The sequence below is a fragment of the Pelodiscus sinensis genome, chromosome 4 (assembly GCF_049634645.1).
Source record: "Pelodiscus sinensis isolate JC-2024 chromosome 4, ASM4963464v1, whole genome shotgun sequence".
Lineage (NCBI taxonomy): Eukaryota > Metazoa > Chordata > Testudines > Trionychidae > Pelodiscus > Pelodiscus sinensis.
The window spans coordinates 29,437,133-29,461,241 of NC_134714.1; the positions used below are offsets into that span (position 1 = coordinate 29,437,133).

At 41.5% G+C, this 24,109-nt stretch overlaps 1 protein-coding gene and 1 long non-coding RNA gene across 7 annotated transcripts in view; one reads left to right on the forward strand and one right to left on the reverse strand.

Moving 5' to 3' along the window:
• Nucleotides 1–24,109, forward strand: part of PRIMA1 (proline rich membrane anchor 1) — a 75,355-nt gene that overhangs the window by 21,844 nt on the left and 29,402 nt on the right. For all 6 annotated transcript variants that reach the window (XR_012903318.1, XM_075926670.1, XM_075926669.1 and 3 more), the window contains one exon: nucleotides 22,991–23,120. Coding sequence is in view for 5 of the 6 variants with exons in the window: in XM_075926670.1 (XP_075782785.1) it covers nucleotides 22,991–23,120 (130 nt within the window). In the remaining variant the exon portion in view is untranslated. The remainder of the gene's footprint in view (nucleotides 1–22,990; nucleotides 23,121–24,109) is intronic.
• Nucleotides 6,249–22,994, reverse strand: LOC112547523 (uncharacterized). Its single transcript, XR_012903320.1, has 2 exons — nucleotides 13,152–22,994; nucleotides 6,249–6,433 (listed from the first exon to the last, which is right to left on the reverse strand). It is a non-coding gene; the product is annotated as an uncharacterized LOC112547523 (long non-coding RNA).

Consider the following 24,109-nt stretch of genomic DNA (forward strand, 5'->3'; position numbering starts at 1 on the left):
TAGCCCAGTAGCCTGTCTGCCGACAGCGGCCAACACGAGGGACCCTGGAGGGGATGGACCGAAGACAGTGACCAAGCCATTTGTCTCGTGCCATCCCTCTCCAGCCTTCCACAAACTTTGGGCAGGGACACCACTCCTACCCTCTGGCTAATAGGACTCCATGGACCCAACCTCCATCACTTGATCTCACTTCCCTTTAAACTCTGTTCTTGTTGTAGCCTTCACAGCCTCCTGCAGCAAGGAGTTCCACAGGTTAACTATTTGCTTTCTGAAGAACAACAACTTTCTCTTACTAGTTTCAAGCCTGCTACCCATTCCTTTCCTTTGGTGTCCTCTAGTCCTTCTTTATGGGAACTCAGGAAGAACTTTTCTTGATGCACCCTCTCCACCCAACCCCTGCTTTTAGAGACCTCTATCCTGTCCCCCCTCCGTCTCCTCTTTTCTAAGCTGAACAGTCCCAGTCTCTGTAGCCTTTCTTCATCTGGGACCTGTTCCCAACCCCTGATCATGTTAGTTGCCCTCCCCTCTCCCAGCCTTTCTCTTCCCCTCTCCCATCTCCTTTTCCCAGTCTCCCCCAGTTTTTTTCAATAAAGACAGAGTCAATGTTGGAAGAAACGTTATCTTTATTTTGTACATCAATAAGAAGGGGGGCTAGGGAAGGGTAAGTGGAAGGAGGTGAGGGAGGAATGGGGTACGAGCCCCCGATGGGGAGGACTGGGCTGGCTCTGCGGGCTTCTGGGGGTGGAAGCTCTCCTGCAGCCCCCCAATTACTCCCTCTCCCCAGATGGCAGCCTGCGGCAAGTGCAGCCGGGCTGATGGCCGAGTGGTGTGATGTGCCCAGTGTGGGCACTCAGGGCACTCCAAGCCAGAACGTCTTTGCAAGCGGGGCACCCCTTAGAACTGTGTGTCCGGGGTGGGGGTCGGGACCCTTTAAGCGCAGCCCTCGGCTAGCCTGAGACAGCATCTCCATGCTCTAAGTCCTCCTCTGATGCCCTGCCGGCACTGCTTCCGGCCATCCTTAAGCCCTGTTCAGAGTCCACTCAATGTGGACTTGCTAGTTCGAATTAGCAAAACGCTAGTTCGAACTAGTTTTTAGTTCTAGATGCGTTAGTTCGAACTAGCTTAGTTCGAATTAACTAATTCGAACTAAGTTAGTTCGAACTAGCGCTGTAGTGTAGACGTACCCAGAGTGAGGATGGCTAGGCGCCACACTCAGAAAACCATCATCTAGCATAGTCCGTCAAACTCTTACATGGAACCCTCAAGGAAAATGCAAAAGAGGAAGACCTACTGAGGTTGAAGGACAATAACTGGGGAACTCCTAAAGTCAGCTAGAAGTTGTGTCTCGAGACAGAGTGAAGTGGAGGAAACTTGTAGATGTCCTATGCTCCACTCAGAGTATAAGGGTTTAAGAAGAAGGAGAAGATTATAACCAAACATAAGCATCACACTAAGACTTATCACTAAGTTTGTTTTTTCTGTGGTGTCCAGTACAAGACCTCTCTGGCCAAGACCATGCATTTCTCTTCCAACATAGAGCAAAAGAGAAAGAGACTCCAGGCCTGCTTATATCCTGGTTGGAGCTAGTCTAATTCAGCAGCTATTACACTGCACCATAAAGGGTTCAAGCACCGGAAGCCCAATGTACACTTACTCTGAGATCAACACACCAGAGAGTGATCTTCTGGGGTTCAATTTAGCAGATCTAATAAGGATCTGCTAAATTGATCGCTGATGGTGCCCCTGTCAACGCCGGTACCCCACAGGGTCACAAGGAGTAAGGGAAGTTGACGGGAGAGTGTTTTCTGTTGAGCTCCCACAGTGGGGACACTACAGAAATTTAACTTAAGGTACATTGACTCCAGCTACATTATTCTCTTAAGTTGACTTCCTCATGTAGTGTACACATTAGGATGCACAACAGGGGAGCCTTACTCCCTGTGTAAGGTCCTAAGGCCAGTTTGTAAAGGTATTTATGTCCTGAAATATGCATGCAGTGAGATTTTCAAAAGCACCTCTGCATGTTAGGTGCCTAATGCCTTAACATTTATGGGAATTAGGTGCCTAACCTGCAATATTGAGAACCCTATTGGGTACCTCACTGTATCTTTTGTTGCCTAATAAGCTTTGAAAATCTGCCTCCCTCCCCCCAGTCTTTAACTTCCTAAACGTGATCTTTCCAAGACACTTTGGCAAGGCACTTTGTGAGGAAATATGCATGCTATATCTGTTCTGAGTATGGAATACTTTGGTCTCCAGAGCTTTCAACCTGTCTGTTTTCACCAGCACTAAATTCACTTAACACTGAATATTTTCTTGTGCAAATTACATTTCTAGCTAGAGATGATCTGATGCCAAGGTAATTGGTATCTGGATCTAGATCTGGTTCAGGCTTAGGCTAGTGGTTGAAGTTAGATTGACAAATGTTATGATTTAGCTTTAGATTCAGTTGTGAGTTTGTCTATATGATCAACTAGTGTGCAACACACTGAGGTGTAAATCCACCTTGCACTAGCCTGTCATGCACTAAGGGTATGTCTACACATCAGGGCAAAAGTTGAATTAAGATCAACTTAATTCAAATTTCAAATGCGTAGCTGAAATTGAAATAGCTTAATTAGGCTTTTGGTTGTGTCTACACAGCAGGAAGTCGAAGTCTTCCTTTGACTTCCCTTTCTCCTCCCTTAAAATGAGGGTTACAGGAGTCTGAGTAAGAAGTCCTCCAGCTCAACATTATTTTGAAATAATGGCTTGCTGTATAGACGTACATTTTGTTATTTCAGAATAACATCAGTTATTCTGTTAGGGTGTATAAATGTACCCTAACTGGCTGTGTGGACCCTGCTGCAGTGCATTAAAAGTTTCCTAGTGTGCCTTTATCTGTTTCTTTTTCAAAGCAGAGTAGATCAAAGCACTCTAACGGAACTTTGTGTGTGTGGCAGCAGGACCCATACAGACATTGTGCAGCAGGCAAGCACAGGGTAGGTTTATACCCCAGCTTCAGACAAACAACCTGTTCGTATAGACAAGCCCTGGTACAAATTTTTGTCAGGTTTTTTACTTGAGTGAATACATTATTATTTGTTGCATTATTGATCTTAGGAACATGGTAGATGATGGAGAGAAAAAGCAGAGTATAACTCTGTAATTTAAAAAAATCCCAGGTAAAGAATGTTACAAATATGGAATGTCCAGCAAAGGACCGTAGGTGATATTTTTTCCATATAAAAAGCCCTCAAAAGGTTAAGATTCAAATTCTTCTTTCACAGAGATGTAAATGTGCAATATCTTGATCTGGAATATACTTGGAATTGCACCACTGAAGTTGGAGTAGAATTGATATAAATGGAGTGGACATTTTTGTCTTCAGACTTTATTTTGGGTGCTACCTGAAACTATAAATGCTAGGTTGAAGGCTGTTTTAGATCACTAATAGGCAGTGATAAAGATCAACCAATGGAGAGTCAGCTACAGAGTCCTGAGAATGTCAAACAAAAATGGAATCCACTATATAGTTTAGAGAGTTTGTGCACACTGTCTGTGTCCGTCTGTCTGTGAGTCCACTTGTTCAAGAACGCCTAAATGTTAAGAGCTAAGACTACCAAATTTGGTATGCAGCTTCCTCTTATCATAACTTAAAGTAAGGTAATAGTTTGGTTGTAGTGCCAGAACAATGGGATGTGGAATTCAATTGTTTCTTGAAAAGTCTAGTAGGAGGGTGTGGTAGTAGGGCAGCTAGAGGCCAGAGATGGGAACTGGGACAGCTACAACCCCAGCAAGGGGTAGGAGTGGAGAAAGAGACAGCTATCTACTATATATTTCAGAGAGTTTGTGTCTATCTGTCTGTCCTATATCCAGGGGACATTCCTCCCTCCCCAACAGCGCCTCATGCAGCTGCAGTGACTATGGACAGTTGCTTTTCACCTGGCCTCAAGCTGCTGCAGTGAGTGAGGCCTGGGGTCATCCTCTTTCCCTGGGGCAGCCTGCATACTGAACTCCTCATCCCCAGCTCTACCCCAGAGAAATTATTTAAATGAAGAAAAACAAAACTTATTTGAAATAAGGACTCAAGCAGCATCGGGTAAATCTTCCAGTATTAAGTAAAACCTGAGTACAGTACCACCATGTATTCAGGTCTCATGTGTTACAGAAAAAACTATTTTGCAAGTGTTTTAGAGTTTTAAAAATAGTATTAACACCAAACATTGGTATCCTTTATGCAGAAAGGTAGATGCCTTAGTTACTGGGAGTCCAACTTTTCAGGATACAGAAGGAGTTATAAAAACACCTAAAATTGACTATAGGTGGTTTTTTCGTACATAAAAATGCCTTGAATTCAAGAAAGTCCTTTATTTTAGAATCTTTCAGGGATAGAATCTAGAAGATGGGAAGTCTTTTTCTCAGTATCAGAAGGCTGCCTTTCTATTCTTGTAGGACCATAAGATATTAGACTTTAAAATCATGACATTTTACATATAGCACAGCTGTCTCAGGCCCACGACTGGATCCTGTTAATCTTCACCCTCTGCAGAAGGAAAGTCCATATTTGGTGTGGGGAAAGGAAAGATTTCTTAGGCAGGTGGATTAAAAATAAAAGGCAGCAGTTTAAACTGTTCAGGCATTTGGGATTTTCCACTGAAGGAGATGGATTAGTGGGCAGGCAGCAGATGAAACCGTGAAAGATGCATGATGGTACATTTATCATGGGGTGGATGTAATCCTATTTGTCTGTCTGTCTATCTGTCAGTCTGTTTAAAAGCCTTGCTAGGTCATGATGTCCAGTGCTTTCCCAATTTAGGAATGCTTTGTCCAGTTTATAATTAGTCAAGTGATAAGAAATCCCCTCCTTTCAAGCTGTTGGGATCTTACAGATATTTTTAAAAGCTTTTGTAGCAGCTAAATCCATATTATTAAACCTTCTTTTAACTTGCAAAAGCGTCAGATGCATCTGACGAAGTGGGTCTTTGCCCACGAAAGTTTATGCTCCTACACTTCAGTTAGTCTATAAGGTGCCACAGGACTCCTCGTCGCTTTTGCAGATTCAGACTAACACGGATATCCTTCTGATCTTTTAACTTGAAAATTCAGCTTTTTATATACATTTTACATTATTTTGGAGGTAGGAACATAAGGCCTGACTTTGCACCACTGAAGTCATTGGCAGTTCTGTTATCAATGTCAGAAGGTACAATCTTAGTAATTAGAGACTGTGTAAGCCTGAGGGCATACCAAGTATTAAAATGATTCTGTACTGGAATGCTGTTCTTCCAACTCTTAGGTATGCTTCAATGGCTTGGGTCAAGTGCCTCTCTTTTTATTAAAGAGACTTGGCTATGATGAAGCCATGTGTTCCCCCGTGTGCATGTTAATCCATTTGTTTATGCCTTTCAGTCTCCTTATTAAGAAGTTAAAACTCTTAAATCAAGTTAGTGATGAATAATCCCTAGGCTGCCTGACAGTGGCAGCAAGGGAGTGCTTTATTTCAGCAATTCGGGAGCTACCTCTTAATTGTCTCAAACTCCTCTGGAAAAAGAAAGGAAGCAACTTTTTTGTTTACAGGACCCACCCACCCACCCCTCTCCCCCCCAAGGAAAGCATTGTTCTGATAGAAAGTCATAATTGTTCATGCATTATTTTTACAATGATGATTACTGACTGTTATGGCCACAAGCCCTGCATACAGGTGATATTGGTCACCCATCCCTAACCCCACGGCTGCAGGGAAGCTGTACAACACCCCAGGCAACAGAAAAGCCTTTTGGAAATTGCACTGCTCTCCCTCTGTAAGGGCCAGGGCCAGAAAAGGTGCCTCAAACATTGCCTGCCCAAATGAGATCTAGCCAGCTTACCGTGACTGCTGGAGCATCCTTAGTGTGATCAAAAACTAAAGATAACTTTAAAAAGCACTAAAGACTGCTGCTTAGAACATCAGGACTATGATGGATAAAGATGATACCTCTCAATTTGAAAGAAGAACAGCTCCCCTTTCAAAAGAACTACTCTAGTATGACATTGACATTGCAGAGTTCCGTGAAACTAGATTGTCAGACAAAGGCATTATTACCAAACTGGCTGGGGTACCCCACCTTCTTTTGGAAGTGAAAAGAACCACATAAAGATAGAATCCATGGGGCAGGAATTGCCATCAAAATCAGATTCTTGCAATGTCTTGAAGATTCCCACTAGGCATTAATGAAAGACTCATGAAACTCCCATTACCACTAAATAAGTCATGATTTGCTACTATCATCACTGCAGATGTACCCAACTTAAGCCACAATGATGCTAAGGAGTGGTTCTACTCTGATCTTGACAGAAATAATCAATTGTTAGTTACAAGGACAAAGGTACCAAGATGCTCACGAATGATTGTCTGTCCAATCTACTCACGAGCATTTGCATCATACTATGGACTTCAGAGTCACTCCAGAACCTACAAAAAAAGAGAGCATGAAATACCTTTGTCAAATCAATGGTCTATGTGAAGAAATACAGTAGAAAGCAGGTATTTAAAATAACTATATAAAGGTAATTGTAAGCAGCTATTGTAAAGCAGGGAAGCTCTAATAACATATCTCCAATAACAATAATTTACAATTATTACGGTCACTATTAACTTAATATTTACACTAGTGAATTATTATACACTATAATTAAATATATATCCTGGCAAGTACTAATGAGCCCTTAAACCATGCAGTATTTTACATCTCTGAAGTGCAGCTTTAAAATGGACTAGTGTTTCATCAGTCCAAGGATTAAAAATGCTTTACACCAAACCTGTTCCCTGCCAAACATTCCTACTAAGCAGGGCATTTACCAAGGAGTTGGTAAAGCAAATTCTATTTTACTGCCACTGAGGTTACATTAGATGCCTTCCTTTCAGTCTGGAAGCAGTATTTACCATAGTTTATAGCCCATATTTAAGGAAATGACTCTTTCAGTGGAGAAAAGCAAAGGTTTATCTTTATCTCTCTCAGTTTATCCTGGCAGGCTTTGGACACTATACAATATCTCAGCCTTTTAGGCCTGATCCTTCAGTGTGCAGGTTCTCTGTAATTCCTGTAGATTTCAGTGGGAGATGAGTGTGACCAGAACCTCTGAGAGAGCTCTCAGATGCTCTGTTTTTTAGATAAGTAGGGTGGGAGTCGTGGGGGTATGCAGAGGTGAAGTAGTCACTGCTTGTATTCTTTGTTCTGAAAACCTGGGGTTTATGTAGGGCCCACTTTCTCAATCTCAGAAGGTTCATGAAGCTATCTACTCTTAAGTGGAGAATAAAGATATTATATCAGGGCTTTGGACATGGTACAATGACATGATATCTTAATACGAATCAATTGCTGTTTTAACTGTACAGTATTTTGTGGACTTTGCATACAAAATCATTAGCAGATAGGTGACATGGAAATAACATGTAATGTTATTAGGATTAATTATCCCTCTGGTTCATTGAACATTTCCAGTATCACCTCCATATCATTGTAGCGTCTTTGCCACTTAGTTGTGTTTCTCTTAGCTAAAGAATACAAAAATTACTTTAGTTGGTATCTGCATGGATTTTGGAAAAGTATCTTGAATGTACTATACATTGCATTGTTAGTTGCCCATTTTAGAGCTACCTTTAAGATAACAAATGTAAATCCTTACTTTTGGCAAATATTGAGCTATTGTACTTTGGACTTAGAGGATAACGATAAATACTACATTAAAGATAATTATTTTATGTAGGTGCAGTAAACTAACAGAGAGATGCTACACATTTAACAGGCAATATTGTGAATTAGACACACATCCCCAGATACATTTTATGTCAATTCTAGCTAAACAGTTTGAAGTAAATATTATTTCCAGGTTTTTCTTTCTAAAATTAACACTTTAAAATTGCCTGTGATTATCAATCTATTCTATCTGCTATGTTATACTAAGTGCATGACCATAGGCTCCAAATGCCTCATAATATAAACAATTCCTTTGCTAGAGGTACACCCTAACTGTAATCCTTGATCCAAATATCCCCAAATGTTAGAAAATTATGAACTTCATAACTACTGCTTAGTCAATCATTGGAGGAACCAAGTTCCAAATTTGAAAACCCAGAACTCCTGGCTTTTGGGAAAAACTATGGAGCTTGGCTCATCACTGGTAGTAGTTAGGGATTCTGTATGTGCCTGAAAGTTGTTTAGAGATAACATTTTAATCAGTTCAGTATCGTTGAGAGCTCTGAAATCCTCACATTAAGTAATTCCAGTCATTTTAATGGGACAATACCTATGAGTGTTACTCAACCTGAATAACATGTGCAGAATTGGGCCCTCAATGTACTTTATATTGAAAAGTTTCCCAACAGAATACATAGATGTCTAATTCAACCAGGGGTGGGAGTTTGTTAATCATTAATCAGCCAAAAGCTGTGAACATTTGAAAGGCTATCAATGGGCATTTCTAAACTACATCCCTCTTTCAAAAGAGGGATGTAAATTAGACAGATTGAAATTGCAAATGAAGTCAGGATTTGAATTTCCCGTGCTTCATTTGCATAATGGCGGACGCACATTCTCTCAAAAACGGGTATTTCGAAAGTGAATCTGCTGTCTAGATGCGGTTGTTTTGAAAAAACTCCCCTTTTTTTGAAAGATCCTTTACTCTGAGTAGTTGATAGGCTTTCTAAAAAATTCACTGCAATTTAATACCACTCCTATAAAGGAAAGGCAGCGTAGTATACTAGGAGTCAGGCCACCTGGGTCCTGTATTTGGTTCTGCCACTGCCTTGCTGTATGATTCTGGGCAAATCACTTAATCTGTCTGCAATTGCTTTCCAATCATAGAATAGGGATATTTATCCAATTTTCTAAGCTTTTGTTCTGAGGTGTATGGTTGACAACTATTAAGGGTTATTATTGTAGGGCTCAATTTGGCACTTTCACCAAAAACAAGGACTAGCTGGCACACAACGCATTAGCTAGTATAAAAATGCTAGTATAAAATACTAGTATAAAAATGCAGGTCACATAGATGTGTATCAAGAAAGAGGGCATGGCATTTGGACTTGGTGGGGGAGAACACCTTCAGCTTGTGGTAATGGTCAGTTCCTTCTATATACAATGCAGAGACAGCCAATCACCTGCTGTCTGATATTCTGAACAGGCACACATTGTACAGACAATTATCTTTACAAATAATACTGTGTGGTGCAGTCATATCTTCTCATAGCACCTGACAGGGAGAGGAGCATGCGTCAGACGGTATGGGGATTAGAAGACTGGAAGAGATGTCACTGTATTTATCTAAGGTACTTGTATGACCCCAATTACCAGAATATTTGTGTCTCTGTCAGTCTTCAATGTATTTGTCCTTACAACACACCTGTGTGTTAGGAAAGTGCTATTAACCCTATTTCACAGATGGGGACTTGAGGCACAGAGAGACTAAGGACAACTTTTGAAGATATTTAGACATGTAACAGTGCAGATTGGTTCCTAGTGTGATTTTGAAACCAATGGGAGTTGGGGCCCTAGCTGCTTTTAAAAATCACACTGAGTGCCCACCTGCATTTTTAGGCACTTAATACATTTAAACACTGGCCCCACATGGATTGTCCAAGGTCTCATAGGAAGTCTATGGCAATGCAGACACTTGAACCTGGATTTTCAAAGTCCCAAGCTAGTGTATAAATCACTGGGACACAGTGATAGGTTTTAGTGGTGGGTTTTCATTTTTCCTTACTGAGCAATGCCTATTACAACAATTCAGAGTGTGGAGTAAGTGTTCTAGACAGGAGTAGCCATTGTGCACACCTGACTGCATGATACAGGGAGCAAGTGGCTACTGTCTGCATCCAGGCCCTTGGCAACTTGTACAACACAGCTCAGTTGCTCCTGAAGAGTGAGAACAGAACTCCACTTCAGCTCGTCCCACTGTTTTGCTACATTAAATTGTACAAAAAGCCTCAGCTTTCTGGTTGTGCAATTCCTTGTGCTGCGTAATTGGGCACTGAATTGGCTCATAGTGGAAGGCTGGCTTCTGGGGGTATGTCTACACTACCACCCTAGTTCGAACTAGGGTGGTAATGTAGGCAACTGGAGTTGCAAATGAAGCCTGGGATTTGAATTTCCCGGGCTTCATTTGCATCTCGCCGGGCGCCGCCATTTTTAAATGTCTGCTAGTACGGACTCTGTGCCGCGCGGCTACACGCGGCACGGACTAGGTAGTTCGGACTAGGCTTCCTAGGAGTAACGGTAGTTTGGAATAGCCTAGTCCGAACTACCTAGTCCATGCCGCGTGTAGCCACGCGGCACGGAGTCCACACTAGCGGACACTTAAAAATGGCGGCGCCCGGCGAGATGCAAATGAAGCCCGGGAAATTCAAATCCCGGGCTTCATTTGCAACTCCGGTTGCCTACATTACCACCCTAGTTCGAACTAGGATCGTAGTGTAGACATACCCTAAGAGTGGTATACAGTATCAGAAAACTAAAGACATCATCGAATGATAGTAAGTGGTTCCAGTCTTTAAAAATTTCCAGCGTTCTAATCTCTTTTCTCTGTATAGATGCAAATGAATATGGGGGTAGGGTGGGTAACATGGATACATGATAAAGCAGGCTAGGAAAACACCTATTAACAGTGATCTTTAATTTGGAGATGAGCCTCTGTCTCTTCCATGATTGTTACTATTCTTTCATGTTTGTTAAGTGCTGCCAACTGGTGCTGTGCAGAGACTCTTCCTCACGGAGGTTACTTGCAATCTAAAAATATGTCTCCACACATTTGTTTTGTAGCAGTGAGCCTACTTCTAAAAAGCCACTTCCAGTGTTGAAATTGTTCCTATCTAGCATGAATTGCATGAGGGCTTAATCCAATTTGCAGAGGACAGGCAGCATGCCGTGGAAACCATCAAAACAGATGGCACTAATTTTTAGCCTCACCAGTCTCACCAGAGAGGCCCAAAACTGAAATAGCAGGGAAATTGAACTATCCTTGCAGAGAGGTGATCCCCAGGCAGAGTTGGGGCACTTAGGTAGGGCAATGCAGGGAAACTTGAACTATAACTATCCGTGCAGCAGTGCTAGTTCTGTGAACAAGGCTCAGCCTTCAAGGCTGTCAGTCTGACAACTTTCACATGCGTTAAATTTATCCTTCATGAATGCACCTCTGTGTAGCATTGTGTTTATTTTTAGGTCCTGCCCAGGAGGACTCATGCTGACAAAAATAGAACTGGGAAAATATATAAATACGACTGTTTTGCTGAATACTGGTTTGTGCTAACAGGTTTCATACATTTTTAGGAAGCAAAGAGCCAAAATTACACAAGCATGCTTAATTAGGAAATTTTGTGTTTTAATGGCTCTTTAGCAATGTGCTTTTCCTACTTCTGTAGCATGAACAATGCCTAGAGCTTCGTGGGATTACAGGATAATACCAAAGACAGAACTACGTAGCACTTTACAGACTAACAAGATGGTTTATTAGGTGATGAGCTTTTGTGGGCCAGACCCACTTCCTCAGATCAATATGTGGAAGTGGGTCTGGCCCAAGAAAGCTCATCACCTAATAAACCATCCTGTTAGTCTTTAAAGTGCTACATAGTCTGGTGTAGCTGAAACAAAAGACAGAACTAACACGGCCGCATCTCTATCAGGATAATACCAGGCATTGATTCTCAGTAGTGAGGAATGATATGTGTATTTCCTTCATGTGTGACTTGCTATTTAAATGTGAAAATGTGTGTGCATGCAATGAAGTGGTTGGTGCTGTATGTAGTATATCTCATGTACTATAACTCAGTTCCTTTACTGTTCTCGTGTACTGTGGATTACTGTCCCTGGGTCAGCCATGTGTTGTTACTTTTCTGCATTAATACTGTTACCCAAAGTTGTGCTTACCTAACAGTTAAGTGCCTGGAAAGTCAGAAAAATGAGGAAAAAAAGAGTTTATTGAAAGTAATAATGCTTAATCCAGGTAGGGGGCATAGATTAATAGAAAGGACACATCCAGGCTATGTCTACACTGGCAAGTTCTTTTGCAAGAACGGCCATTCTTCCGCAGTGTCCATACTGCCTGCCCGCTCTTGCACAAGAAGTTTTACAGTAAAACATGGTAAGAGAGGGATGCTTGCACAAGAGCTACGCTCTTTTCCAACAAGTGTAATCCCTCTTGCTCAAGAATTCTTGTGCAAGAGGGCAGTGTGGACACGCGGCAGGGGTTTCTTGCGCAAGAAAGCCCTATATCTAAAATGGCTATCAGAGCTTTCTTATGCAAGACAGCGTCCACACTGCCATGGATGCTCTTGCGCAAAAGCACATGGCAGTGTGGACATGTTCTTATACAAGAACCCTTGTGCAAAATATTCTTGCGCAAGAAGCGCTGGTGTAGACATAGCCCCAGTGTGGTGATCATTTATTCTAATTTTACAGACAGGTAGTATGGCAAAACTCTGGCCTTGCCCCATGGGTCCTGCACTTCCTGACAGTTAGTGTTTGCCTCCGAGGCTCACAGTGACCCTCCACACAGTCTCTGACCCTTTACTAGAAGCAAAGATCACAGCTTACTCAGCCATTCTTAGCAAAGGCTAGTCCATAGTTTGGGGTGAAACCCCTCCATAGTGCTAGTCTCCTCTCAAGGACAGACTCTGTAGTGACATGGGGAGGGTTGGGGGGAATCTGAGCCTACCCACTGCTCCAGGTTACAGACCAGGGACCCTAACATAGTGGCAACTGGCAGCATTTCCTCCACTCCCAGTCTTGCAACTTTTCCTGGGCCAGTTCCCAAAACAATTCCTCCTATCTCCCTAGTGCCTGAGCAATCCTTCCTGCTTCTCCACAGCACTCTGTCACACTCTCAACCCTTCACTCTCTCTCAATGTGCCTCCTCTTAGTCCTGGGCTTTTCCCCCTCCTCTTCCTGAGGAAAAGCCTTTTAAACTGACCTCAGCAGGCTTTAATTGGCTGCAGGTGTTCTGATGAGCCTACTGCTTCAGCAAGCTCTTAATAGGCCCCAGGTGCCTGCCTGCATTGATTATATGGCAGTAGTGCCTGGCCAGTTCACTCAGGGAACAGAAAACTATTCACCCAGTTTCCTATATATTTGCCCTCCACCAACCTACTGTAGCCAGCTGCCCTGGGTCTGTCACAGTAGGTATATAACAATACTTACCTTTTCTATTGTGCCTTTGATCAGTAGCTCTGAAGGCACTTTACAATAGAGATAAGTGTCATCTCCATTTTACACATTGGGAAACTGAAACACAGAGTGGGAATAGAACCAAGGTCACTCAAGTCTAGTATTCTATCCCCCAGACCTAAGTAGAGAGAGATAAAGTTTGCATTTTCAAACTTGGTGCCTAAAGTTAAGTTCTAATAGTCATATTCAGGCACCAAAATAAAAATGTCTTTACTTTTTCTTAATGTCCCAGACCCGTGGCCCATGCACTGATTCAACCTGTTCCCTCTATGCCTCTGTGCCACCAGATTCAACAATGAAGGAAAATGGGGTAGTACAGTGATGAATCAGGCCCATGGTGTTCATGAGACTTACTAAAGCTATTGTATTTCTGTGATGAGGAAACTAAATCCTAACGCTAATTTTACTGAAGTACATTCTAATTTGTTCAGGTCAGCAGTCAGTAAGGAATGATTTGATCAGGATAACAGTAAAGGTGGTTCAGTTGCTGAGAGAGAATCAGATGGGTAGGTACTGTACTGTTCTTAGTGAGAGCCTGCTGCTTAGGAAAGTGTCTGACAGGGAAGGATCTGGGGGAGACAGCTGATGGTGAACTTAACATGAACATCCATTGTGAAGTTGCCAGACAAAGATTAATGCCAAACACAAACACAAGCACAATATTATGTGATCCTCCCTAAAAATCACTTCTTTCATGAGGCCTATATTCCATAGTAATTCTCCAAACAAGGTGTTAGAAAATGGCCTTCACCCCACCCTCCCCACAAACCAGGCGAAATTCCCAATCAAATGCCAGAACTTGAAACTAACAAGACACACAGAGCCATATTCAGCTACTCCTAAGTGCACTGAGTAGCAACTTACACCTCAGCTAGTCTCTCTAACTTCAATCACTACCCAACACAAGTAAGGGAGACAGTCTGTCCTTTATATTACCTCCCATTAATATTGTATTACTCCTATCTTAAAAATAGATTGTATTAAACATATATTTACATGCTTAAATTTGAAATATTATTCTTCAAGTGTTCAGCCCCCATAAGAACTCTTTAGGCAAGAAAAGAAAAAGAGAAAGTATCTCTCAAATACAGTAGTTAGGACAAACTACTAGTTAATCCCTCTACAGTCATTCAGAATGAGCACAAAGCTACAAAACTATTGACAGTAATTTCACACATGCGCACACATCTGGGGTCTTACCCTCAAAGCATTTAACTCTTAGACTTATAGGCCTTTTAGTTGTCTGTTGAAGGGACAATGAAGTGTGCTCTGTTTTTGTGCATCTGAAGAGATTAGCCTTAAAACTTTTTTTTTTAAAGTATAGCATTGTTTTCCACGATCTGCTTTGGTTTGGAAGTGAATACTTATTTGAGCTTTGATTTAGCCCAGTATAATCCTTTAAAAGGAATGAGATATCTTATGAATTCCACTGTTTAGGCTCATGGGTTCCAAAGGAAACCATGGGTAATATTCCTGCTGTCACAAATTATTTTAAAAAGTAACACTTGAAAATCTGTATTTACAACAGAGTTCATTCCAGTGCACTTTGTGAAAGTTTCCCCCCCTCATACCTTTCCTCCCCTCCCCCATTGGCTGACTTTCTCTGTAAGAACAAATTTGGATACATACTGCATGTTCTTACTGTATGAACTTTCCAACCATTTGTAAAAGTTTCCATTAACGAAATTCAATAAACAACTCAAGGACTCTTGAACTAATGTTGAGCCACAGATATATTATAATAGTGCCATTATTACAAGAGGTTAAATAAACCCAAATAAAAAACCTGGATCTGAATAGCCAAGAACTTCAGGGAAGTTCAGGTTTAGAACTTTGCAGTTTGGAAACAGTTCTGCAAATGTTTATATACCACAGAAGGAAGTATGAAATATTCTGGGCTAGATCCTTATCTGATATAAGTCAGCGTGGCTGAATGGAGCTAAGCTATTTAACATTAGCTGAGAATCAGGCCCTTTATTCTTAGACACTCAAAACCTAACTCTCATTTATACAGGTTGAATCTCTCTAGTTCAGCAACATACGTGATCTGGCGTGATTTTAGTTTAGTCTGATGGCCACTGATCATGGGAGTGGCCAACTTTCCCACAGTCCCATAACGTTTCTCAACATTCTGGGCTGTTATTTAATTCTCATTTCCCCTAAATACCTTCTAAGAGTCCAGTAAGCAGTGGAAGTGTTGGTAATGCTGTTAGACAATATTGACTTCCTGTGATCTGGTAAATTCTCTGGTTTGGCACTGGTCAGGTCCCAAAGATGCTGGACTAGAGAGGTTCAACCTGTACCTAGGTGTAGTTAAGGCCACTTTATACTGTTAGAGTGGTATGCAGTGGGCTACGGCCTGGTTTACACTAGGAATTTACAACAGTATAGCTTTCAGGGAAGTATGAAACACACACCCATGAAAGGCATAGCTATAACCAACCTAATCCCCACTGTAGACAGCACTAGCTACCACTTCTTGAGGATGTGGATTATCTACACCAACAGAAGAACCCATCCCATTTGCCTAGGTAGTGTCTACACTGGAGTGCTATAGCTGGGCAGCTGCACCAGTGCAGCAGCCAGTGATGACTGGTACCTGCTGATAATAGTGGGGCACAATTTAAAGATTCCCCTTCTCCAACAACTTGATTCACACACACAACAGGCATATCCCCTTACCCTCGGTATCCCCATTCTACAGCCCCTACCTGTTTGCTGTTGCTTCCCCCTGCAGAACTAAAGCTGTGGCTCTCCCTGGCAGAAATCTGGGGAGGCACATGATCCGTGACATGTCATCTCTATTAGCAGTGCCCTGCACTGTGTTAAGTATAGACATACTGGAAGTATAAATGAGAATCAGACTCAGCTTTCTTAACAGCAGAATTTGAATGGTAGACATTTATATGGAGGAGTTCTTTTTTGCGCTTTCTTACATCAACAAATTATGTTCATAGGACCTAATCCCAAAGCCCACTGAAGTGAATGAGAGTCTTTCCATTGTACTCCATGGTTCAGGTTTTTAGAATTTAATTCTCATCTCATATCAGTTTTACTAGATATAATAACGTTTAGACAAGCTTGGTGTTCATTCCCACCAGCATACATCTGAGTAACCCATTTACATAAATGAAATTGCCGCAGATGTGCAGTGGAGCTGAAAAAAATGTAGTTCACTGACTTCAGTAGAATTATGTCTGATTGACACCAATGTAAGTGGGCGCAGAAATTTGGAAACTGTGTCAGGAAACCATAAAATAAACACTAGGCCTGACATTTTCCATTCTGGTTTCTGATTTCATGAGGCCAGTTTTGTGTGAGCAACTTTCATGCATGTGTCAACATGACACACAAGTGAACAATTTGTATGCAAATATGTGGGATTTGCATTCATGCAAAATAGCATGCACCCACTTGGTAGATGCAGTCTGCTGCACATTTACAAATGGGACCACCCAATTGATATCCAGCTGATGAGAATGCAACCCTATAAAATGATCCGCAATTAAACACAGTTGTAAATTGCAGTAGATGTCCTGTGTGTTCCTATAAACTAATTTTAAATGTCAACATGGCTTGAATGTTTAGAAAGTTAATAGGAAGTACAGTCCACAAACAAAAAATACTTTAACAGAAAAGTGTGGTATCCAGTGTGATGAGATTATAATCTGGACAGATTACAAACCCACTTGATTATAGTTTTATTGACTACATACGAGTGCATGATGAGAAGGCATCATTTATATATGCTGGCCTATAAATCCTTCCACCCTGTTCAAGACTAAACTTTATAGGAAGCCTGTATACAGAATAAGACTGATTCACTGAGTCTGCCTGACACATCTGTAAAGACACAAATTGCGACATTCTAGATAAACAGAGTCCTTGAGCTAATATAATCAGAAGACACACAAAGTAAAAAAAACAACACAGTAATTCAGCCTTGAGTAAGTGAAGATACTCACTAGAGATTCTAAATTGTTTTACTGAGCAGCAGTGTCAGCCTTGCAATATTCTGTAAATTAAGTAGAGAGTTGCCTTAGTAATGGAACCACAGTGCATATCCATTAATAAATCTGAGGACAAGGTAACAGAGTTGAAGGTTTTGACCATGTACAATTTGGACTAAACTCATCATTGTATTTCAAGGAGTGGCTGTTGCTTTTGGTATCTACATATATATGCACGTTATTTGCTCTCTGGTTCATTTTGTCAATCCAAGTTGTGTTATATAAATAACTCTCACAACTAGGGAGACGTCAAAATTAGAACTTTGAAACCTTCCTCTTAAACTTCCCCAAATGTCAAATCTGAATGTTGTGTCTCTGTCATATTGTTAGTCAAAATGCCCCAATGGAGTCAGTGAATGCAGCAGGGTGGTATAAGGAGTCAGAGGACTCAAACTATCTTCCCCTACCCAAATTAGGACACACTGGTAGTCCTGGGAGCATCTCATGAAGCTTTGTGTTGGAATGATGTTAGGATCCAACCCATCTTTTGTTTTACCGGAATAGGCATGTCCTCAGAACATGAGCACTAGAACATAAGCAGTGTTCTGATTCTACACCTTCCTCCATTTCCTCCATGAGTAGACTGATGATAGTTGTGCAGTGCTGGAATGGAACACAGCTTCAGAACTATGTATTCTTCTGCATCACATTCACATGCAGCATAGTATTCCTCTCCTCCTCAGAGTTCCACTTCATTACATTCACATTTAGTGCACATTCCCCCACACAAGAATAATTAGCTTACTGTGAGTGTTCTAACAGTGAATACAGTATTACCCTCATGCAAAACAAGTAACAGAAGCTTTAGAGTTACAAAGCCTAAGCATTATAAAGTATAGTAATGACCAACTGGAGTAATTTTTATAAATATTCCATTAGCCTCATAATTACCTACATTTCATTAGGGACAGTATTGGCAGGGGACAATTTACCTCATACACAATAACTTTAACTCTGACCCAGTCGATGAACAGTTCCAATGTTCCCTAGAGTTTAAAGAGGATTAAAGATTTAAGCAGGTCATAAATCAGCTCTGAGATTTATTAAGTGAAAATTGAAACGTCATCATCATTCTATGGAAATTTTCTTTCCAAAGACAACCTTCAACTTCTAATTGGTCAGTCTCAAGCACTTCGTTAACAATCGCCCTAACATTCTGTAGCTGGGTTGGTCTTCTGTGCTGTGTTAATTTTTGGTGGGAGCCAACTGAATACAAATACTCAGTATAAATTTAGAACTGGAGTGGAGGCTTGGAACGTTTTCTGGCAGCAATCTACAAAAAAGAGTTGCAAGGATAATTTGGTAAAGCAAAGAACTTGTGTGTGCTTTTTCTGACAGTGAACTATTTTATGCAGTTTCTTTGATCTGATTGTAGTTATTTTTATAAGCTTGTTTTCATAAGGCCAGATCCAGTTACATCAGTGTAAATTTGAAGTAATTCCATTGAGTCAGTGAATTTACTTTGGATTTATACTGCTGTAACTGAGATCAGAATTTGCCCCACTATGAATAACCCTAATAATACTTTGTACTTCATAGATTCATTACTTTTAAAGCCATAAGGAACTATTGTTATTATTTAGTGAGGCCACAAGACTTCACTGAATTAATTCCTGCTTCAAATCCAGTAGCTGTGGTTGAACTAACAAAAGCATATCTTTCAGAAAAACACGAAGCTTAGCTGAAATTTTTCCAGAGATAGAGAAGCCATGGCAAATTGTTTCAAGGGATAATTAGCCTGTTATACATTTCTGTCTTATTTCTAGTCTGAATTAGTCTTCAGCTTCATATTGTACCTTTGTCGGCTAGCTTGGCTTTAGTTTTAAAACCTCTTAAAATGTTTTGTTCCAATATAGTTTCTTATAGACTATGATCAAGTTACCCCTTAACCTTCTCTGTGCTAAGCTAAGCAGAGGGAATTCCTTGAATCTCTCGCTGTAAGGCATATTTTCTAATCCCTTAACAATTCTCAGGACTTTTTTCTGAACCTTTCTAAGTTTTCTATATCTTTCTTGAATTGTGGACATTGCAACTGGATGTAGTATTCCAGTAGACACCACATCCATGCCAGATACAGAGGTATATAACCTTCCTATTCCTACTCGATATTCCATCAAGGGGTCATGTTAGCCCTTTTAGCCAAAGCTTTGCACTGGGAATTCATGTTCAGATGAAGCCAGGGCCACTGCTTCCTAGGGTAGAGCACACCATCCTGTAAGTATGGCACACACTCTTTGTTCCTAGATGTGTGACTTTACATTTGGCTGTATTGAAACACATCCTGTTTGCCTGTGCCCTGGAGTGCTGGGTGAACCACAGGCATGAGATTAGTCTCTGGCACAGCCTGCCCCTTCTGCCTGAAGTCCTGAGCCTCCTGATTCCCTCCCCACACCAAAGCCCAAAGGCCTCCCCATGGCTCCCAGCCCTGTACCTGCCAAGCACTTCCAGCTCCAGACTGCCAGGTGGGCTGTGTGCTGACCCTCCTCAACCCCAGATCACTAGGCAAGTGGTGTACTTCCCCTCCCAATCCCATAGCATTGAGCAGGCAACTTGTGGCTCCCTCCAGCCGTGAAGCAACAGGTGAGCAGGCAGGCTGTGTATTACCCGCTCCAATCCCTGAGCAAGAGGTGGGCAGCACATGGTCCCCAAATCCTGGAGCAGAAAAATAGTGAAAACATTACAGTGTATACATGAATCAATCAGCATTCATGGGATTCTATGTTCAGGTCTGTTCACTCCATCTCAGAATGGATAGAGCAAAAACGGCAAAGGAGATTCAGAAATGGACAACAAAAATGATTAGAGGCGTGGGAAAAACTCTCTCAAGAAGTGACATTGTAAAAATTGGGAAGGAGGCAAATAAGAGGGCAATGTGATAAAGAGATACCAAATAATGAATAGTAGTGAGAAGATAAAGCAGGAATTTCTATTCAGCATTTCTCATAATAAGAGAAGAGGATGAAGCATTCAATGAAATTGAAAAGTGGAAATTTCAAAACTCATGAAATACTTTTTCACACAACACACAGTTAGCCAAAGGAAGGATGAGTAGGACATTAGTCTTTGATTTTGGAGACCTGGATTCAGTTCCCTCTATCTAAAGCAGCTTTGTGTGATCTCGCTCAAGTTACTTGGGAATAAGAATACTGCTCTGCCTTAAAAGGTTGTAGTGAAGATAAATATATTAGAGTGTACGGTGCTTAGATGCTACAGTAGCAGGAGTCATATAAATACTTAATCTAGATAGACAACATCATTGAGGCGAAGTGCTTAGCAGAAAATGATTGGACATTTCTAAGGAGACCCAGAATTGTAATAGTAAAGATGAAAAAATAAAATCTGAAGAGTTTTGGAAGGGAGATAAACTCTCTCATGGCTTAGGGCATAAATTGGCCTGTAACTAATAGAGACTAGAAAGATTTCTTTTGTGGATGTCCTGCTGGGTTTCTGGCACATTCCTCTGAGCCTCCAGGGCTGGCCCCTGTCAGAGAAAGGGATTCAAACTAGATTAATCAGTGATTCCTATGGTTTAAATATCAATAAATGAAGGTGATGATTCACTCAGTGCTGGCAGTATTATTCACTATCTTCTCTCATTTGCTGTAGCTTCTGTATATTTGAAAGAGTTTGTCCATCTGTCAGTTTATTCAAAAACCCCTCCTAAATGGTAACAGCTAAATTTAGTATGCAGCTTCTTATTATTATAACTTAAATCAAGGTAAGGGTTTGGCTGTGCCAGGAGAATGGGATGTGCCTTAAATGGGATTGCTTCTCATAAAACCATACAGAAACAAAACACAATCACCAAGCAGGTGGCACACACCTCCCAGTGCAGGACTGCCCCAACCCTGAGCCTCCCAACCCTAGGTACCCCTTAGGGAGGAAGGGGGGGCTGAAGCTTTCCTCCCCCAATTCACACAGGGACATTGCTGGCTGTTCCCCTTTGTCAGGAAGTGAGGGAAAAGTGCACAGTTTACTACATTCCTCAACCTGGCTGGGGAGCGCCTGAGGCAAACAAACCTGGACCTGTCCCAACCCTCCCCTGGCTGTTCCCGCTGCAGTGGCCATGGTGAGACGTTTCTCATCTGGGCTCAAGCTGCTGCAGTAAGAGAGGGCTCAGGTAGTCTTCTCTTTACGGGACAGCCAGCATAATGAACCCCACATCCCAAGTCCTACCACAAATCAATGATTGAAATAAAGAAAAACAAAAAAATATTTAAATTAAAGACTCCAGCAATACCAGGTCAATCTTATAGTATTTTCATATTTAAAAAAATAATACAGGTCAAACCTCTCTAGTCTGGGATTCACTGGTCCAGCAATATCTGTGGCCCAGCATTGTCAGAGACTCTGTGGGTGCTCCAGGACTGGAGTACTTACAGGGGAAAAACTGGTGCAGCTGGACCACAAATGTTGCCAGACCAGATTGCTGGGAAGCAGCTGGGAGTGGAGCCTGGGGCTGGCAGCTGTTGGAGCACAGCAGCCAGGGCTGGGAATTGGAGCCCAGTGGCCAGAAGTGGAGCCTGATAGCCAGAAGCAGAGCCTGGCAGTCGGTGATTGGGTGCTGGTGGCTGCTGTGGGGCCCAAACAGCTGGCACCACGGGTTGGGGACCAGCAGCTTGGAGCAGAGCCCAGAGTCCATAAGCCAGCAGCAGAGGGGCTGGTATTGACCTCCCCAAGTCCAGCCATTTCCCTAATTTGGGACCAGACAGATCCCAAGCAACATTGCTATCTTCTCAAACTACAAGGGAAACAAACATGCTGCAGAGATTTCTCTTAGGCCTAGTCTTCACTTATTAGGAGATCGACGCTATGGAGATCAATCTCCCGGGGGTTGATTTAGCAGGTCTAAAATGGAATGTACTAAATCAACCTCTGATCATGCTCCTGTTGACTCTGGTACTCCACTGGGTTGTGAGGAGTAAGGGGAATCAACAGAAGAGTTTCTCTGCCAACCCCTGACAGTGGGGATGTCGTGAAAAGTCAAACTAAGGTATGTCAACTACAGCTACACTATCCACATATCTTAATTTGGCTTTGCCCCCTACTGTAGACCTGACCTTAGTTAAATGCCTCCCATAATTACTCCTGATGCAATTTACTCCTTGCTGAGGGCAGTGTGTATAAACACAATCTAGCCCTTAGGAATAAATATACTTTTCTTCTTTTAATTTATATTTTCATAAGCAATGCATCAATTAATGGATGTAAATTAAATGCATTAAAAATAACAGTACAGTTGGGAAAAGTGTGAGTAAATTCCTCTAAAAGCTATTAACAAATGTAATACAATTCCTGTTTTCTTTTAAACTAATTCCCCATCCTCTGTCCAAGGTCAATATGATAACAGCTCCATCCCTGATTGTAAGCACTGCTATTTTTCCCAGATAAACTTTCCCTAATTTTGTTTAAAAGCCTGAACTTATCAGCACAATGTCTCTCTATAAAACTAAAACTGATCCAGTCATAGATGGGCAATCACCAAGAGAAAATAGATTGTTTTCAGCAGCGGAGCTGTGCCTTTTCCCTTGTATTTGAATGCAGTGTTGTGGTTGATGTAGCAACATGAAGAACTGTGGCCAGTACTGGATGGCTTGCTGCACCATGCAGTTTTCAAGCAACATCCAGTACACAGCATAGTAGAGTTTACTGCTCAGAAAACTGGTCCCAGGGGTGAAATAACCTCTTTGTACAACTCTCAGACCCTGGTGTAGTGCAATATTCAGGGTGAATGAAGCCTATCTGATTATAAACTACTTAGCCAGGAGAACTCATGTATGTTTTTCACATTATCTCTTACAGCTCCCAAGCCTACCTTTTGCCCTACTGAAGAGACCTGGTGGCCAGGCCTGGTTATAATCATTGCAGTATGCTGTGCCACACTAGTGTTCCTCTTTGTAGTTGTCATCATTTGCTACAAAGCCATAAAAAGGTAAGACTGTGGACACCCTGATGGTACCTAGGACAAATCAACTCCTCAAAGTGCTTTAAGATATTTGGTTGCTATCTTGCCTCCTGGTATTCTTTTCCTGGTGTTAAAACCAGTTTTTATCATCTGACTTTTTTTCCTGTGTAAAGGATGAACTTCAACGCACAAATATTCAGTCCTGAGGATGATTAAAATCAACGAAGTTCAGGTTTGAGAGGGAATCCTTCCAAGTTTGGGTGCTAAGAGATGTATCCAGGTTTGGACCTGGCCCAATATAGACATGTCATCTTCAAATCTGAATCGAAATCCTGTTCAGATTTTCCCCAGAATTCAAAGGTGTTCAGATTTCAGGTTGTCCACCATGAAACAACAACAACAACAAATCCCTTAGATAAATACCATGCCCCTCAACCCAAATCCTAACATACTTCATTTGTGGCTCTTAAATTATCCCTAATTATAGTTTCCAAATTGTCAACTTGAGACCCAAATGCAGAACTGAGTGTCCTAATTTAGTTTCATGTATGCACTGTATGTAAAAATCACTTCAGCTGCCATGAGTATAACCTGTCTCTACCATGCCAGCTGTCACTGGTACAGTTTAGATCTAGTTCGCAAACTAACAAAAACCCACCTACAAATTACTTTTGACTCACATCAAAAGTTGAAAATTTTTGGCTGGATTATGTTAACCCATGGTCAACCCAGTCGTCCCTCTTACTGAGCCATATCAGTGCAATCTGGCTCCAAGACCCAGTCCATAGAGAAGAATTGGAGCATAAGGCATTACAGCAGCATTTCTGAATGGGAATTTTTCATTTTTGGATGAAAACTGAAAAAAATCAATTTTCAAGTATTTGTATTTCTTTGACAAAGGTGGAAATTTTCTGCGGAAAGAAGGCACTTTTATTATATATTTCGTTTAGTCAGAAACCCAATGTTCCATCAAAAACATGGAAAATCATCCCAAGTTGACATCTCAAAGTTAGAAC